Source organism: Dunckerocampus dactyliophorus, chromosome 3, assembly GCF_027744805.1.
Source record: "Dunckerocampus dactyliophorus isolate RoL2022-P2 chromosome 3, RoL_Ddac_1.1, whole genome shotgun sequence".
Taxonomy (NCBI): Eukaryota; Metazoa; Chordata; class Actinopteri; order Syngnathiformes; family Syngnathidae; genus Dunckerocampus; species Dunckerocampus dactyliophorus.
Window position 1 is genome coordinate 8,244,389 of NC_072821.1, and position 19,623 is coordinate 8,264,011.

General features: G+C 41.6%; 2 protein-coding genes across 5 annotated transcripts in view; one reads left to right on the top strand and one right to left on the bottom strand.

Annotated features, from left to right (window-relative positions):
* kif28 (kinesin family member 28) lies at positions 1-15,288 on the top strand. The gene is made up of 27 exons (XM_054770774.1): positions 1-54; positions 233-424; positions 510-560; positions 1,951-2,103; positions 2,179-2,214; positions 3,591-3,710; positions 3,810-3,917; positions 4,133-4,287; positions 4,373-4,484; positions 4,561-4,628; positions 5,558-5,700; positions 5,786-5,907; positions 5,985-6,075; positions 7,713-7,773; positions 7,865-7,988; positions 8,367-8,502; positions 9,559-9,677; positions 9,996-10,103; positions 11,902-11,994; positions 12,092-12,232; positions 12,310-12,380; positions 12,461-12,595; positions 12,722-12,888; positions 13,053-13,147; positions 13,311-13,443; positions 13,505-13,638; positions 13,911-15,288. Exons 1-27 carry the CDS (start codon positions 1-3, stop codon positions 14,067-14,069), a joined length of 3,081 nt encoding a protein of 1,026 aa, XP_054626749.1. The 3' UTR covers positions 14,070-15,288.
* LOC129178328 (frizzled-3-like) overlaps positions 14,161-19,623 on the bottom strand; it is a 26,955-nt gene continuing 21,492 nt past the window's right edge. The window contains exons 6-10 of one of the 4 annotated variants that reach the window (XM_054770452.1): positions 19,186-19,437; positions 16,847-16,995; positions 16,650-16,761; positions 15,406-15,569; positions 14,161-15,337 (exon numbers count right to left, since the gene is read on the bottom strand). In XM_054770452.1, coding sequence (XP_054626427.1) covers positions 15,145-15,337; positions 15,406-15,569; positions 16,650-16,761; positions 16,847-16,995; positions 19,186-19,437 — 870 coding nt within the window. In that variant the 3' untranslated portion in view covers positions 14,161-15,144. Of the gene's footprint in view, positions 15,338-15,405; positions 15,570-16,649; positions 16,765-16,846; positions 16,996-19,185; positions 19,438-19,623 lie in introns of all 4 variants that reach the window. The other 3 variants (XM_054770454.1, XM_054770451.1, XM_054770453.1) reach the window with 3 other exon arrangements.

A 19,623-nucleotide genomic window follows, 5' to 3' on the forward strand; every position in this document is an offset into this window, starting at 1 on the left:
ATGCACAGCAGAGACTGTGTCAAAGTGGCCGTCAGAGTCCGACCATTCAACAAGGTAAACACCTTAATTGTTTTTGGTGGTTTTTACATATATATATATATGATGTATTTATCTATTATTTATATATATTGTGCATACCAGTTTAGGGCTATGAGTTGGGTTTGGGGCTCCGTTTTTATTTTTAGCCAAAGTTGATTTTTAAACATATAGTTCCTGTACTTTAATTTGAAAGCGAGAGCGGGATGCGGGGAGCCACTGCGTCATCTCCATGGCAGCGAGCTCCATCACCATCCATGATCCTCGCCACTCACAGTGCCGTCGTTCATTCTGTTTCGACTATGCCTACTGGTCCCACAGTGGTTTCATTCAAGACCAAACTGGTCTCTACCTGCCGGAGGAGGTCGGGGGGCGTTATGCTGACCAGGTCAGGTTTGACTCACCCAAGTGGTTGAATCTAGTTAACAACTCACATGGACTCATGAAGGACTCATGCTGTCATTGCTCCACAGGATTGTGTTTTTCAGGACCTTGGAGAGGGAATACTGGAGAATGCACTGCAGGTATCGTCTTACTTTTCTTTAAAGTTAACCAGGTTAAATATTGTGTGCAGTTGAATAATATGTTTATGTGTTTAGTTTTGTTTAACATGGTACGGCTTTGTTTTGAAAGGCAGCTTTTAACAGGAAAAGATGTGCGTTCGGTTCGTGATAATCAAAGAGGCTAGATAGATAGGATTGGCTATCGTAGGTATCCACTTCCGTAGTACGCCCTGCGCGGGTTTGGTTGCCATAACCGGAAGCCAAACCGAGAAACATTGCATTGTGAACATTCACACTTTTCAGCAATTAATTGTGCTAATGGACGGTCCAAAAGACCAGATTATTCATTTATTTCACTGGTATTTGTAAATAAACGGGACCATGGCCAAGACTCAGTGTAGTCCCACATAATATAGTCAGTGATGATGATGATTTACACTATAATCTATCAAATGTATTAACAAGGCCATTAATGAAATAAATGAAGAGAATGAATATTATTCATTCTGTTCATTAAATAACATGATTTTACACTCATCTCAGAGCTAGTGAATACATTGTACACTGTTGAGCGCCTAGCCCTGCCCAGGTCTCTTGCTTCCCATCATAGTGGACTTTCTGTTCCATGGCGTACTACACTCAACAAACTAATAATCACATTTATTTGTACTTCTAAATGTAATTAAGGTGTTTTTACTCACTTTTTTTTATCTCCCCTGTGAGCAATAGCTACTAATAGCTACCAATAGCTACTTTTCTTACTGAGGAGTTGGCAACAGTGGTTACATTTGAGGCTGGGTGGACTACAGCCATGGAAAAAAGTATTACACCACCCTTGGTTCTTCAGTTTTTTGTTCAATTTAATGCCTGGTTCACTAAAGGTGCATTGTCATTATATTGGAGAAATATAATGATGATAACAAATATAGCTCATAAAAGTTTCATTTAAGAGCTGATATCTAACAACTTCCATGGTTTTCTTGATAATAACCTAAATCACTTAAGTTCTTACATGAATAGCTATAGCATTGTCCTACCAAAAAATGTAACTCTGACGAGCTGTTTTTGTTGTCGTTGTTATATTTGTCCAAACAAAGGTACCTTTAGTTGTATCAGCCATTGAAATGAACAATAAACTGAAGAAACGGGGGGGTCTATTCATTTATTCCATGACTGTGAATTGACTGATTGTAGCGGTGAAGTGCGCCAAATATATTGTGTTGTTGGATTAACTAAAGTTAAAACTTGAACAGTATTGGGACTTTATGAAAAAAATATCACGGCATCTGTAACAGACCAACTAAACACCTTTTGATGTCATTCACTAACGAGGCAATTGCCATTTAGCATGTGTAAGATAGCTTAGCTATACAATATAGTGTTCTTGTCTAAAAGAGAGCTGTGTCTGCAGGGTTACAATGCCACCCTGCTGGCCTATGGGCAGACAGGTTCCGGGAAGAGTTACTCCATGGTTGGCTACAGGCCCAATAAAGGTCTGGTGCCCAAACTGTGTGAGCGACTTTTTGAGACCATTAAAGGAAAGCAAGACGCAAGACAATGCCAGGTAAGTGTACGATATGTACATACTGTACGAGATGTGAGTGTTTTCTAAATGTCTTCATGTTTGTCGTCCTCACAGGTCTTCTTCAGTATGTTGGAAATCTACAACGAGCAGGTGACAGTTTGAACTAGAATTTGTGGCCCATTTAAAGTGAATGAATTTACAGTACCGGTAGAGCCGTCCCTCGCTACATCACGGTTCAAACATCGCCCCCTAACTCTATCGCATTTTGCTGGTTTCAGTTTGGAGTTCAGTCTGTATAGTACAGATAAATAAATAGATATCAGTTTCCCAATAGTATTTCAAAAACATTTCTGTTCCCCTGTGGGGGCATGACAGAAAATAATTGACAACCGCTGATATACTGTAAGCCATTCAGACCACAACTTGTGAGTAGTATTCTACATTGGTCACTAGGTGTCAGTAATTGTTCGATGAGACCACCACCAAAGCGCCAGACTTGAACAACCAGCTTTTATTGCAGGTTTAAAATATCTCACAACAAGCACAACAATAATAATCATAATAATAACACAGGTTACTGTTGTGGCCATAGCCCACAACAAACTAATACTAATCTCTGAACCCCTTTGATCCTGTCCGCCATCGTTTCTGCTCAAAGGTAAACTGTCTTAAATGGCTCATTTTCTCTGATTATATCGACTATATTGGGTAATACAAATGTAAAGGTGACTATGAGTGTTATTTCATGTCTAGATGGCTCTAATAATGTTAAAAATTGTATTCAGAAAATTGTAAACAGGTTCCCTATGCCATAACAAAAAAATATTCAATTTATAAAGAAGGAATCCTAATCCAAATTCATTTATCGCAATTGGGTCTGGAACCAATTACAGTGTTCTCTTTTTTTTGGTGCTTCTTTTTTTTTTTATTACAGCGCATAAATGCTGTTACAGACCGAGCCTGGCTTTTTAAGATGAATTGCACTGTGGGAAGTTGAGTGTCTCTCCTTCCCTCGCGTGTCTGTTTGCGTCCTGATTGGCTGTAGAACATTGTCAATCAATCTCCTTCGTGCCGCCCTGCGTGCCTCGCGTGCCATCGCTAGCTTGCTTGCTAGCTTGTAAATGAATCTTCAGTTCGAAGGACTGCAACAGTATGTTTTAAGAAGGATACAAAAATGCTACAGTACAGCGAAACGGCGCCAGGACGAAAAGGCACGGTTACAGATGAAAAAATACGTGTGAGTGATTTAATAATTTCTTGTAGGTTGATCATTAAAATTCAAACCAAGGTTTGAACTTTTTTGAGAGTGTTTAAACAAGAGAGAAATGTGATAAAATGTCAATGCCTGTTTGAGAAAAGTGTATAAAGTTTATGGTGAGGGCTTTTATAGCCTTAAAACATATACTGTATAATCATTGTAAAAAATAAGGCAGTTGGCTACTTCGTGGATTTCTCTTATTGCGGGTATTTTGGGAACCTATCTCCCTCTAATGAGGGATTACTGTATATCCATATCATGTCACCAGGTGGTGGACTTGCTGTCTCGTGGCAGTCGTCCTCCAGGTGGGCTCCGGGTCAGAGAGGAGCAGCACAGAGGTTTCTATGTGGAGGGTCTGCGTACTGTCCCCTGTGATAGTGCAGCACAGGTGGGTGGTGCATATGCTGAGAGACGGGGACCACAACACATCAGGCTTCTGTTGAATGTTCACTGTGGTGCAAAAAAAGAGACATTTTGAAAACTGTAGGTGGAACAGTTGATGGAGCAGGGCACCAGAACCCGGACCACTGCAGCGACTCACATGAATGCTAACAGCAGTCGCTCCCACATGCTCATTGTGCTGCAGCTCAAACAGGTAATGTCCATTTACAACTTCTTAATAATTACTGAATTATTATGTTGATCCCCTGGTTACGTCACATGTTTGCCCAGCTGTTTGTTGCTCGGCGGAATTTATATGGCTGTCCCATAGGCCAATGATTGGAAAGAACTCCAAAAACAACACTATAGGAAACAGAGAGTTTGGAATCGCTGCTCGGTAGAGCTTGGTGCTGATGTAACACTTGTCAGATCTTGTCTAAAGAGAGCATCAGCAAACAGTCCAACATCAACCTGGTGGACCTGGCAGGAAGTGAGCGTCAGAGGTCATCGGGGCCAGAGGCTGACCGTCTCAAAGAAGGCACGGCCATCAATCTGAGCCTCACCACTCTAGGCAACGTCATCAGGTACGCACGGCGGCTGTTGTCATGATTCGTTTTTGTTCTTGTCCAGTGTTCGACTGTTCGAGTTTCATTTACTTGTTGCTGGCAGTGCCCTCGCTGACATGGCAGTGGGAAAGAAAGCGGTCCATGTTCCATACCGGGATTCAGTCCTCACCAAGCTGCTGCAGTCCGCTTTGGGAGGGAATAGCCGTACTGTCATGGTGATGCTGAGACTTCACCCATGCATCACCTTTTTACAAAAGCCCCTCTTTTTTTTTAAGTATGTTCATGTTTCAGATCGCCACTCTGAGCCCTGCTGACATCTGCTACGAGGAGTCTCTGTCAACACTTCGCTATGCTGAGAGGTACAACGACGAATACCTTCTAATTTCTTTTCCGTACATTTTCAGCACTATTGTGAAACCTTTTTATTCGTAAACACAAATGTCTGCATTGCTTTTCTAGTAATACCCAAGATTTTTTGTTTCAAGATCATTAATTTAAATGATGTAAATTTCTTAAGTACATCTTTGTTTATTGTCATTATTATTAATAGCTATTGTTGTAGCCATTTATAGAAATATATAAAAATATATGGATATACTTTTATCTGATAACAATACCACAGAAACTACTACTGTTAACATTTAACCTAACCATAATAAAATATCATTATTATTAGTATTTGTAGTAATAATGAGTAGTAATATAATAAGATAAATAGCAATATCAGTAGTAATATACTTTAATTTGTAGTCATAATAGTTGTAGAAAATTAAATACACTGACTTGTTTTTTAATACCAATAATGTTGGATGTTGGCTAAGCTGACATCCATCATGGACATGGACCTTTCACCCGCTACATGACACTGTGGGTTCCCTTAGCAGCTCCTTCAGCAGCAGACTGTTACACCCACTGTGTAAGAAGGAGAGGTTCCACAGGTCCTTCATACCGACCGCTGTCAGGCTCTACAACACCTGCACCACCTGAACCATGTGTCACTATGTATTCTTTACTTGCGTATCTTGCTTGCTGCTGTAACAAGTGAATTTCCCTGCTGTGGGATTAATAAAGTACAATACATACATAAAAACAAAAAAAAAATTACATTTGTTTTACATGATAAAATGATTATGTCATATTTGTAGTTAAATTAATTCCATGAGTTAGTTTTGATTGGGCATGGAGGGTATTACGGGGGAAAAGTGGCATACAAGTGATGTATGGCTTATTAGAACATGACAAATACTGTAGATCCACATGGCCCCTCTCCACCCCCATTCTCTGCCAGGGCAAAGCACATCCAGAACCGGCCTGTGGTGAATGAAAGCCCCACTGAGCGTCTGGTCAAAGAACTCAAAGCTGAGAATGCCAGACTGCTACAGAGACTGAGCAGACTGGGCCAGGAGGGACGCAGTGCCAATGATGAGACCAGTAAGACAGCTGGCAAAGGTGACTGGATTAGGACACTATTCTGTAAGTATTTAGTGTGTGTGTGTGTTTGTGTGCGTGTACTCAGAGGAGATCCGTCAGCTGCTGGCACACAATGAGCTCCAGATCAGAGCCATTCACACTCTGTGGGAGCAACATCTGCAGGAGGCCCTCAAGGACTGGGAGCAACAGTACGCCCATATCACACAGGTGCACACACACACACACACACACACACACACACACACAGTATGTCTCCTGATTCCTAATGTGTGTGTGTGTGTCAGGAGAGGAGAATGATGCAGATGCATCCTTACATCCTGAACATCAACGAGGACGCTCAGCTGTCTGGTGTGGTCAAGCTTTTTATCCAAGAGGGTCAGTAGGTTTTCTGTCATACAATATACAGTATGGTGTGTTTTTAAATACATTTTTGTACAACTCCACCCTTAAAAACTATTCAACCACCGAAGTATAAAGGAGGAATGGCTCCCCCAAGCCTTAAAGAGTATTTCTTTGCAGCCCAGTCCCGATATTGGTGTAATGTTAATTATGTATTCTAAACGTTTTCAGGTCCAATCAGTTTTAGGGAAAAGAGGAATTCCCCTTGCTATTACAGATAAAGTAGATTCATTCTTATTTACAATTTAGGGATGACTACAATAAGGAAGTGAAAATGCATAGTGCACAAACGATAAATCAAGTGATGGCTGTGATGCTGAGTGCATACAAAACTAAAAGCAAATGATGTTAAGCATAAGTTATGTCCAGGTTTATATGAGAGCCTTTTAGAAAGTAAAGGCAATTCAACATTATGTCTGAAATCAAAATGGGTAAACAAATTAGGAGTGGAAATTACATTTGATGATTGGTACGACATTTGTGAAACACATTTTACTACTAGCTCGCAACAATGGAGGGTGTTTATTTGGAAAAATTTGTTTGTTTTTTTTGTACACCTAAGTGCCAAAGTAAAAGATTATTCACACCCCAGCCCTGTTGGAGACAATGTGGTTCCTCAAATGCACATCATGCGCATATTTTTTGAAGTTGTGAAAAGCTGTAATTATTTTGGGAAGATGTACATTCAGTTCTGGCCAACGTGCTGGGATATAAGATCACAATGACGTGTGTTACTTTGTATATGGGACATATTGCATCAGTGGTGCGGACGGAGAATCGCTGTTTGGCAAAGGTGCTTCTTACGGCCTCGAGGAAAGCCATCACTAGAAACTGGTATAAACTTGAACATCCCACCCGGAACCAATGGCTGGACATTATAGAGGAAATATGGACAATGGAGAGACTGACTCATATATTACTCCTGAGGGAAGACCTGTTAATAATAATTAATAATAATGGATGAAATTTTACATAGCATTTTTCAAGGCAGCCAAAGCGCTTTACAATGAAGGGAACCCATTATTCATTCACTGCTCAGTCACACACTGGTGTGTGGTCATCTACATATTTAGCCACAGCTGCCCTTTGGTAGTCTGACTGAAACGCTGCCAATTCGCGCCTCTCCGACCACCACCAAACATTCATTCACATTCATAGACCAGTGTGGGCAGCACTGGAGGCAATGTCGGTGAAGCGTCTTGCCCAGGGACACAACGACGGTGACTGGGTGGAGGGGGCGAGGATCGAACCGAATCTACCTCCTGAGCCACTTGCCACTGTTAAGGAAAAGCTAGTTGATATGGACAGTTTATCCAGAAAATATTCAAGGATACTATTGCATAAAATGCATTTGCAGGACACTAAACCAAACCGTAAGGCCTTGTTAGTGGATTGCAAGTTGGAAGAAAGTCAGTTCGGGAGAAGGCACAATAGCAAAGTTGGACAATGGAGAATCATACACGTGGACAACACCGCACTAGAATGTAGACCTTTATTGGCCAATGTACCATATCTGGTCATGCTACAATGGATAGAAAACATACATAAGCATAAGTAAATACTAATAAATATACAGTATTCTGCCGTGTTCTTGTCTTATCCTGTTCTTCCAGGTGAATGGGACATTGGCCTCTGTGACGACATGCGCACATCCATCACCATCAAGGGTTTAGGGTACACAAACGCACACTGCACACAGTCCACATTGCTCACTGGAAATACTGTACGTAAACATGTCCGTAAATACCGCATGCTTGTGTGTCAGCATCCAGCAGCGCCATGCTGTGATGAGGAATGAACAGCGCCAGGTAACGCTAACCCCGCTGATGGGGTCAAAGGTGACTGTCAATGGTAGAGCTGTGTGTGAGACAACTAAGCTAAAGCACCTGGTGGGTATCATCTACACACACAGCCTGTGTTTGCCTCTTATTGTGGACAATGTTCCGTGCAGTCTGTGTGTGGGTCCAACAGAAGCTTATAAGAGGACGAGTGTAGAGATTGGAACTACCATATACTTCTTTTTTTTACTGCAGTACTTGTGTGGCCCAATGGGTGTTGCTAGGCAGGTTACATGGTAGACAAACATTTTTGTATCTTTCTCACTGTAGCCAATGCATAGATATTAATTTTCAAGTTGTGTATAACTTTTATTGGCTGTTTTATTACTGTACTCATCTCACACACACACACACACACACACACACACACACACACACACACACACACACACATCCTATACATGACTTGCATGTTTTGAATCCATCCAGGACAGACTCATTCTTGGTTCCAACTGCACCTACCTTTATATCGGTTTCCCGTCAGAGAGGGGTGATGATGACTGGAGTAACTACGACTACGACTACTTCCTGTCAGAACTGGCTGCTGCTGAGGGCATCCACCTTGGTGAGTGCAGACCTTACGAACTTGAAGTCAAATATTTCAAATGTCTTGCATTAAACCGGTGGTCTATGGTCTCAGCCGTGAACCCGCACAAGTTCTACACTCCCCCCCACAATATATTTCAATATATATTGTACAGTATATATTTAAATTGCACATATATATACTGTATATAGTTATTTTGTAGAAAGGTTTTTAAAGTCAATTTAAATGTGATAGATGTTTAAAGCTTTGCCTTTAAATACAAAGCTTTGTGTTATTATTGGTTGTTGGTGTCAACATTTCAGCCTTTTCTCATTGTGCCTGTCGCTCTATTTTTACCATTTTTGCTGTTTTTTAAATTTTGTTCCAGCAGTGATGTAATGACAAAGGAGCCATTTTCTGCAGATTACCCTTGGGCCACCATTTGGGTACCCCTACTTTTGTGGATCTTCATCGGGGTCGGGCTTGTGGCGTCGGCTGTATGAGCGAACTACAACTCTTTTTGGCTTGTTGGCTCAGTGTTGTGGGCGAGCGATGGTGGTTGTGGGGAGAAGGGCTGCGTTACAACAGTCAGTCCTAACGAGCAGCGTTTTTTGGAGGTGCACATCTATGGAGTTATAGTTGTGCCCTAATTTTGAGGTAGCAAAGGCAGACTTTGAGCCACATTAACATTTAATAACTACTGTTGTGTGTGCAGGCACACTGCTGCGCTCTGTCACTCTGTCTCTCTCACTGTCGCTCAACCTCTACATGCTTGTGAATGCTGTGGGGCGTGGCGAGCCGGTGTGTGTGTGTGTGCTGGTACCTCCGTCTGGGGTTTTGGAGACTGGGCTCCTAGCTGAAGCTTGTAGTTTGCATGCCTGGAGGGCGCCAAGGCGTACGTGCGTGTTCTGTGGTCAAAATGCGTGCCTGATGGTCGCTGTCCGAAGTGGAGGGCACTGATGTAATAATACATTTTTTTTCTAATATTCTCATGATTGACCGGCAGATTCCCAAAGATCGACTGGTGACTCGCCATCGACAAGTCGGTGACCTGCATTAAACATTTGTTTAAAATCAATGTATTTATTTTTCCAGGTGAAACCAGTGCAGAATGTTGTGAGACGGATCCAAGTCTGCTGGCCGTCTTTTATGACTACATCAAACTGATGCCCCTGGTGGCTGAAGCCAACCAGATGAGCCAGGAGTTAAACAAGGTAACGCCATCAAATCACAGTACAGGGAAACCCTCTGACCTGGAACATTGAGGTGGTTGATAAACTTTGACCTATGTGCTACATTTTAGAGTGTGTTTAGTTTTACTATTAAAACATATGTAACTTTTCGTCACTAAAATATTTCCACAACATTAAAGTATTTGCGTGTTTTATGAGCTTTATTTCTTGAAATCAAATATTGAACCATGTCCTGAAATGCATTATGTTCACGTTTTAAAGGGTCCACTGTACACTTGATATAGTTTTGGTTTTAGACACACTGTATTTCAGTACAATGTACTGTATTTTTGCCTACAGGGGGTGGAGTTTAAATTGGAGATTAAGAATCTGGTGCTGTCAGATTCAAAAGGCCATGACCTGGAGAAAGACATTGTTTGCAGAGTCATCTCGAAGCCAAGCAAACAGGTTTCCATATCTCACCTCTAATATTTGAATGTACCGTAAAAGCTCTCATCAATAGCCGGAGAGTGCAGCAGGCGAGAATTGGAGACAGACTGTTATTTATTACATTAACAAGTTCATTTATTCACAATTTATTATTGATCTGGAGTGAATGACAAATTGGAAATTAAAAATGCAGATCTCTTTGACCACATGACATGACCACAACACAGCAGCAATAGAACCAATGTTGTAATATAGTTGATCAATTCATTGTAAACAACAGTACGGCAAGTGTGACATGCGTGAGTTTCACACAGCTGAGTAGCGTCACCAACATTTGAAAGCACATGCAGAGCTAGATAAAGCTGCTGGATGCTGACCGCTCATACTTCCTCTTACTTGAAATGTAAGAATGTTACAGTTTTTTACAATCACTTTAACGCTAACCTCCGAAGATCTTGCTCAACTTTCAAAACTCACAAACAAACCTCATAATGGTCAGCACTTGTAACACAGCCCAACCAGTTGTTCAAAATCTTGCATTGGGTATCATATCATACGTGTGAATATTTGGTTCAAATATTCATGAAATACTGTCTACTTTAGATCACCCACACAGAAGACACCAATACTGTAGCTCCAGTTTTTTCACTCCCTTACATTACTGCATAAAACGCTTAATGCATGTTTCAATAAGGTTCGTTTGTGCTTCCTAACAATTGACACTGTGGAAGCATTGAACAAAATGTGAAATTTATGTTTCACATACAATAGTAACAGGTTTATTTGAAGAATGGCAAAGAGAAGTAACTGTAACTTGAACAAAGTAGCCATAAAAGTAAGTGAAACAAAACTTTTTGATGCCCTGCCATGTAAAGAGTGAAGAGTTGCACATAAAAACAATAGTGTAACATTTTTACTCATTTGCATCAACTCTCCCTTCTGGAGTTGGGCAGAGATCCTTGTCGACTTCGCAGTGGATATTTTCCCTTGCTGTGACCTGGCATGACCAATCCAGGCCGGACCTTTGTCTGCCGTTACATGGCATGGCAGCAGCCTCACTCATCGTCATGCCCTGATTGATGACATGAGCCACAACCATTGCTTGAATTTCATTTGACACCGTTTGCTGTGCCTTTCGCTGTCTTGTGTCTTGGTCCCTATCCCAGGCGTCCACCCCCAACAATCCCTGGCATGGCCCCCACCTTGTTACCACGATGTGAAATCAATCATCGGTAATTAAGAGTTGTCATTATTACCCACAGGATGTCCATAAACCTGTGCATTAGGAACCATATACCTTTTTACTTATCATTTTCAGTAGTTGTATTCATTGGTAGTGAATTAGATGAGGTGAAAAGACATAGTCTATCATATGTATTATGTGTGTTCCATTTTGAAATAGGAATAATTTGATGTTAACTTGTTTCATTTTGAACAAGTGATTTAAGTTCAGTGAACAAATGATTTACATGTAATGGGTATTGTAACCAAGCAATTGAAAGAAAGTGTTTTACGTTTTGAAAAATCGCCTATTTTGATGATGTGTCTTGAGGTTTGTATCTAGAGTTTTGGAAGTTGAGCAAAAACGTCTGAGATTAGTGTCGAAGTGATTGTAAAAAACTTGAATAGCAGTGTTTTTTGAGCCGGAGCTAATTAGTTGTTATTTGCTTTTGTAGACCATGCACTTGACAGCTATACTGTAGAAGATGGCAACACATTTGAATGGAGGCATTCATTGGAGCATTTATTCATTTTAATTCATATTCATACTCAATTTACAAGTTTGCTGTGAGGGTGAAAACTTCTTCTTTCCTAGGTATGGATGTGGTCCAAGGCCAAGTTTGTGAACCGCAAATTCCTGATGGAAGAAATCTACCAGCAGCATCTGACCGAGCTGAATGGAGAAAATGTAATTTAAAAGTAGTCTGCAACTAAAAGTTGCAATTTTCAAACAGAGTTCAGTATTAAGTTAATTGTTTAAAAAAATCTTTGGTTGGTGTTGTCAGAGAGAAGCGGGCCTCTCCACAGCGACCTTGCCCAGAGATAAGGACCCTTTTTGGGATCCGGTAGAGCCGCTACTCCTGGGCACTGCTCACCTCTGGCTCCAGTCTTTGGCCTTCCGCATTCCTCTGGATGAACAACTGGAGGTACTACACGCACACAAACACACACAACATGGATGATGGTTTTGAATGTGATGACACTAATAGTGTGTATGTATAAGGTCCTGGGGTCAGAGGGCAGCGAGGAGGGCATTGTACACGCTAAACTGCTTCCTTGCACCTCTACTGGCATGTAAGACACAACTGAGCACATCACATCTGTCACACACAACAACACAGGCTTGATTATCCAATGTCTTTCCCATTATGCAGGCCTCTGGGTGAAGATGACATCCTCATCGACCCGTCTGAGCTTCTGGGTCGGCGTCTTGACGTCCAGCTAGTCCTGGAACAGTGTTTTGGACTACGCTGGATCAGAGAGGACCGCAGTAGAGGCGTCCAAATTGGGTCAGGTTTGGTTTTGAGTTTGAGTGGACTTTGCGACTTTTAAGTTTTAAGTCAAACTCCTAACTTTTTAAACCACTTCTGACAGCTATTATCTTGTTACGGTTATCTCTTGTTTTATTCTCTCAGTTTCAGGCTGTTTGACAGCTCTGTGCTGCTCTACACGTCCGCTGTCTGGCACAATGTCATCCCTGTGCTGCATCACCGAGTCCACTTTGCCTCCCTCCAAGTGTCCGAGCATCTACTTGATTACCTTCAGAGCAGCGCTGTGCTTCTGGAGCTTTGGGGGCTTCAAGGTGGGGATGGACTATTTTAAATCTGTTTAGCTGTTTTTAGATCAAAAGCAAAGTGTTTAGCACATTTTTAGGAGTGGTCCAGAGGTACATGTCACTGCATTTTATACAATGATACTAACTGGAGTGATGCTATAAATGTGAGAAATCTGTCTTTGTGTTCTCAGAGGGTTGCACTAGCTTGGTATCACCGCTGGAGGGCGCTACAGTGACCACAGAGGGCATCTTCATTATTGATGGCAATGGCACAGCTGATGATATTGTGAGTAAAAGTTTAATTTTGTTTCGAATTTACTTGTACTTTTTGACTCATTAGCTTCTGCCTTATTTTTCCAATGAACATTATGGGCTGTTTTAAATTTGGGTGCAAATTAAAAACACCAATCAATCAGCAAGTGTGTGCAGTTTGTTCAATTGTGTTGCAGCCTGCAGATTCTGCAGCACTGAACACTTCACTAAAGGTGCTTCAGAAAGACTTGGAAGAACTGAAAAGCGTGAACAAGTCATTGATGAAAGAAAATCAAAGTTTAAGAGGACAACTCAACGTGGCCAGGAACGGTATGACACAAACACACGGAGAGCTTGTTACGTTCCATTGTGTCTTGTGGTCTTCCTGTAGGTACCAACAGTGCACGGAGTCGCTCGCTTCGGCCCAGTTGTGATGCAGAATTTGCTCGCTCACTGAAGGTTTTCTACCACAACATGACCTCTGTCAGGGCTCAGTTGCAGAGTCTGTGCAGACATAGGCCCAGCGTACGTATACACGTCTGTCCACAACCACTTAGCATCGGTGCTGTTTGTGCAACTGCTTTGACTCCTAATCCGTTCCATGTAAATATGTGACATTTATGAAAACATATTTTGTACGGCTCTAAACAATCCTCCACAAACTGGTTCTGTTAAGCCCCCTCTGTGGAGGTCTGTGCTGTATTGACTGTCACCTACAGTAGTTGTGTGTTTTTGTTATACAACTTTGTAGACAAACGTCTTTATAGTAATAACTACTTGCGTTACATGTTTCTCAGGATTCATGTGATCTGTTGGGTCTACGACTTTTTGTGGACGAGCAGAGTGGTCTGCTGAAAGACTTCTCGGAGCACCTGGAGACAACCGTGTCAGCTCTCAAACACGACGTCGCAGCCATCGTCCGACGCAAGAGAGAACGATGGGGATCTTGGTCTTGACGGTTTTGTTATTCACTGAAGCACTCACGGTTTCATTTGTGTTTATTTGTAAGTTTGAATGTGTGCTGAATAAAAAACTAAAGTGGAGCTTGTAAGACATGAGGGAACAGTACAAGGCTTATTAAAGTCCATAAAAAATTTATTAGACTGTATGTAAAAGTAGTTATCGCAGTTCCAAACCGCAAATAAATTAAAACACAAACACAATTCCGGTTTTTACAATATGATGATCCATTGCCTGACATAAGTGTGAGATTAATTACTGTAGATGTCCTATTTTTTTAATTACAGTGTGTTGTGCTTCCAAATATCTTGCAGCGTGACAATCTACAGTGTATAAGATAAGATGCTTGCTGGAGGTCCAACAAGAGGCAGGAGAGGCAGAAGGCAAGATTAGTTACTGGACAGGATGGACAACACTTGTACTGCAATGTGAGTCAGCAGTTATGTGAAGACAAAAAGATGCTTGATAGGAATCGTACAGGTGAGGTAGGTTCACATGAAGCTTGTCATATTTACAAGATGGCAGGGAAAATGTAAAGTTTGAGCCACATGCCCAAGTAAAGTAGTAGGTGTATTATCAAGTAGAACTATGAAAGTTAGAAGTAATGAACTAGCTGTTTGCACTGTTTGCCCTTTTTAAAAAAATTTATACTCGCTATGCAGATGACAGAAGTATCAGTAAAATCAAATTCTGTGCTAACTGGACTTGGAGTAATTGACTCAGTCAGTCAGTGCAACAATCAGTGCTAAATTGTGTTGGGCCACCACTGTTTTATGTTTACAATACAGTGTAGAACTCATCTCTCTCAGCCACACACAATCACAAACACTCAACACTGTTCACAGTACAAAAATAGTTGGACTAAAACACAGAGGTCCACTGTTTCACATTAGGTCCATGTATTGTACAAATAAGGCTCCAGTCTAGATTGAGACGTTGTTTTAAGTTAACGTGTTAGTGGACAAGCCATTTAGATTAACATCATGTTCTTGATGATGTGACTTGTTAAACTGGAGTCCAGTGTCGAGTTTAACATCTCTCCTTGAAACTATTCACACTAACTCGCCGTTCTCAGGCGCTGGTGCCCTCGTTTTCTGCAACCCGGCCGTCACTTGCCGTGGATCCATGCGTGATGAGCGTAGGCGGGGCCTCACTCACGTCCCTCTGGCTGCCGTGAATGGAGGGCTGGTGGTTGAGACGTGGCATGCTGCCATGGAAACTGTGCTCCTCTGCACCCCTGTAGACCACAGGGTTGCTCCTGAGACTCAGGGAGAAAAGAGGAGTGACCAACTGAGCAGGGGCTCAAAAGTGAGCCAATTCCTGCTTGTGTACCTGTCATCGCGAGAGCGGCGCAGGCTGCCATGGTAGCTGGCTTTGCTGTGCACGCTGCTTGCTTTGCTCCTGGTGGAGGTGGGCTGGAGATGGAGACCTCTGAGGGGCTCGTCCAGGTCATCAAGGACAGCAAGGTGAGTGGAGGAGGCGTGAGTGGAGGTGCCCTAAAGGAGAAGGTCAGATCAGACAATTAGAAAAGGAATGATTACTGTTGGTTTTGCTAGTATGCTCGGGGAACTTGTTTACAACAATATCATTTGGATCAGGTTCAAACAAATACTGTGTCTCTTAATTCTGTTTTGATGGAATTGTGACATTTTTTCTGTAGTAGAATCAAAATAATCCAAAACTGTTGAAAAAGGTTTATGCTACGTAAGCATGCACGTCACGAGCAACTGCAAGATTCCCAGTGGGATGCAGGGTGTTCATCTACGGCTTTCTTCAGTACGTTGTACTTACATCATAGGTTACCAAAGTGGGGTCAATTGTCATCGGGGGTACGTGAATAAAAATGTAAAAAGAATTCATGCCTAACACTCTCAATCACGAGTGTGCCTGAACGCCTCACGGCGCAATGTATTAAATTAATATGAAGACTTAAACCATAGCTATCTTGAGTGGAGAAAAAAAGTGAAGCTCCAAGTCAATCCATTGAAATGGAAGGATGCCAACATCAAACTAGAATAAAAGATATGTAGGACGGTTACTTCTCTACAGTATTTATCAGAGCATACAAATGTGACCATTCACAATACACGTTTTTGACCTGGAATTACTGTCAAATTAATTACCAATTCATTATGTATTATATATTATATATATATATATTTACTGTTAATTAAGATGAAAAGGTTTATGTTTTTTGTTTTTAAGTGTGCAGGAGTAGGGGGTACATTGCTTCAGGTCAAATGTCTGAAGGGGTACGCGGCTGTGAAATGTTTGGGAACCACTGACTAATCATATACCTTCCTGATTGTTATTAGCGGATGGTGAGTAAAACGTACATAACGAACATATAGTCGTATATTTGTTTGTGTAAGCTAACTAGTGTGTAAGCTACTCCTGAATTGCTGCACACAAAAGGGTCAAACCTTTTGCACAGGCAGGACTATGCAACTACTTGCCCATAAAGAGTCTGTCCTCTACAGTTACTTCTGGAGTTGAGTCAAAGCACACAAGATGCATCCACTCCAGCTTTCTTCTGCAGTACTGTGCCACTGCTACGTTAGCGGTAGAGTGTGTACCTGAGTGGAAGTTCCTCTGGACTTCCTGATGATGGGAGTGTTGGGTTCACGCAGCAGAGACTGAGCCAAGTCTGGCTGCTCCTGTAGCACCTGGCGAGATTCATTGACTCCACTGCTGCATGGAGACGTTGGAGAAGGAAGCAAAGGATACATATTGCAGAAGCAAAGAATAATAATGAGGTAAAGAGTCATCTTACTCTTTGCGCCTGCGTCCATGCAGGAAGCTGGACCACTCAAAGCAGGTCTTCTTGCTGGCCACCCAGAAAGCAGATGGGATCCCCACCACCAGCATCATCAGGTATTTCATCAGGAATAAGGCCACGGCTGGTCGGCTGCTCTGCTCCACCTGGCGGTGACACACGTTTAAACTACATTAATATCAACTACAACACAGTGTAGAGAAACAGAAACATGGAAAAAAACAACTTGATGATTTCAAGCTACGCTCCGCCAGTGACACATATTTGCAATGACGTGATTACATGAATAATTTCTTTCCGAACTGCACGACACACAGGGACACAAGGGGGCAGCAGTTCACAATGGCTGCAAAAACACAAGGGGGTCCACAACCATCAGACAGCTGGAAACAAAAAAAGAAATACTTAAAAAAAATAACAAATTTGTAAGTAAATAACTATATTGAAGTTTATGTAAATACATATGTATTGTATATATGTATACTGTATATACATTTTTGAAATATGGGACATTATTTTATTCAAAAAATAATATACAGTACAGATAGAAATCCCAAAAGTTTTGCATGTTTTTGTTGTGAGTGTGACTCATCCCATTTTGTTCGGTAGTCCTTGAACCCACCATTGTGTGTGTACTAACTTTCTCCCACACTGCACAGATAGACTAGTATGCTGTGTTTTTTTCCCGTTTTTCTGTCACCTCATATTTGGTCCGAAATGCTGATACTATGTGGGAATGCATAAAGGTAAGGTCATTTGATGACCTTATTGAGTGCTAATGTGCATATTTGTTCCGTGCACAACCTCAAGTTAATTCATGCTAGCACACTGCCTGTTCCAAAACAACAAAAACAAACTCCAGGCTCGTACTTGTTGATGATGCGTCTGTATTCATTTTATGCTTTTAATGTGATGTTGTTTCTGTCTTAGTTTTACACAATACATAATAAATAAGATAAATGAGATCGCTATAATGTACGACCCCCCCCCATGTTTGTGGGAATATGAGCCAGGCCGTGGATCCAAAAAGGCTGGCGAACACTGCTCTATATCAGTGGGTCCCAAACTCTTCACAGCCGCGTACCCCTTCAGACATTTGACCTGAAGCAATGTACCCCCTACTTCTAAAATAGTTGTCAATTAATTGGATAATCAATGAATCATCGTGTCATTGATTCATCGTTGTAGCTCCAGTTCAGGTACACTCGTAATTGTGAGTATTAGGTTCTAATTGTTTTTCATTTTTATTCACGTACTCCACTTTGGGAAGCAAGGCTCTATATCTACTCTATGGGTAGTACAAAGGGAAAGGTGACTATATGGGTGTAATTTCATGTCTAGATAACTCTAATAATGTTTAAAACCTGTTTAGAAGATCGTAAAAAAAAGTTGTTATGCCATAACTACAAAAATATTCCATTTAAAAAGAAGGAATCCTAATTTGCTAAAATTCATGGTCGGGCCTGGAACGAATTAACCGCAATAAACAAGGCATTACTGTATTGGAATCTTTTTTTAAACTTACATTTTCAGCTGACAGGGTTTTCACAACAAAGCTTTTCAAATAACTAACACGGCCAACGTCACAAAAAACAATCACTTTTGAGTAACAAATACTATATCGTAGAATTGAAAAAGTTTTTTCATCCCATACAAACTTTCATGTGACATTTTTAGGGAAAACAAGATCAAGTTACTTCAACTGAAATGATGATTGGTAACTCTAAGCTGAATATCCAATAACATACAATATTACTGGCCATATTGAAATTCCAGAAGTGTAATGGGATTTAAGTGGGGTCTCACTCACATACGCGCGAATACACACACACACACACACACACACACACACACACACACACACACACACACACACGTAACATTAGCACTTGCACCTGCTGCCATCCTGTCCAGTTACAGTGTCTGTCACAAACCAGCAGACACATGATTGTGTCTGCATGAAAATAATTAGCACTCACATCTTGTCAATAGTGGGTGGAGCTGAGAGGAAAGTTTGGTGCGGATGCCTTTTTTGTCAATGTGTGTCTGCACGGTGCACAATGATGAGTTTTAAAAAGGTAGTGAGTCTAAAGACACCACTCTTCATAACCAAACAAAGAGCTTTTAGAGTTGGAGAAGCAGAGCATGACAGTCAGCGTGTGAGTGGGAGTGGAGGAGGAGGTAGGAGATGGAGTGTGGGAACCAGAAGACACATGAGAGACAAAGACTGCAATAACACAAATGGTGCTGTTGTGGACTTGGTTGTGAACATATTTGCTTGGCTAATGATGCATACTGTCCGCTCCTCAAATACCTGCTCACTCAGCTAGACACACCTTGTAAGGACAGGGGATGTGGTAGTGGCGGCAGTTCTCCTCCATCCAGGTGGTCTCCCACACGCTGCGGTAGGTGTGCTCGTACACGTAGCAGCCAATCACTGTCAGCAAGGGGACGAGGTAGAGCACGGAGAAAACCCCCATTCTGATCATGAACTTGACTAGTTTGGTCTGGTTCTCTTTCTCCAACGGAATCTCCATACGTACACGGTTCAGAGCCACAATGCCCACCAAAAGAAGAGAGACACCCACCTGGGGAGAGAGTGACAGGGACTAGTGAGGGGTGACAAAATGAACTGAAGTGACAGGCATCCACCTGTCCATTTCCCAAACAATTGTGCCATGCTAGGCAACAATGCTCACTTGGATTGCTTCATCCACTCAGCCATGAATCACATGTTCATCCTACTCATCCTCGCTTTCATCCTCCCACACAAT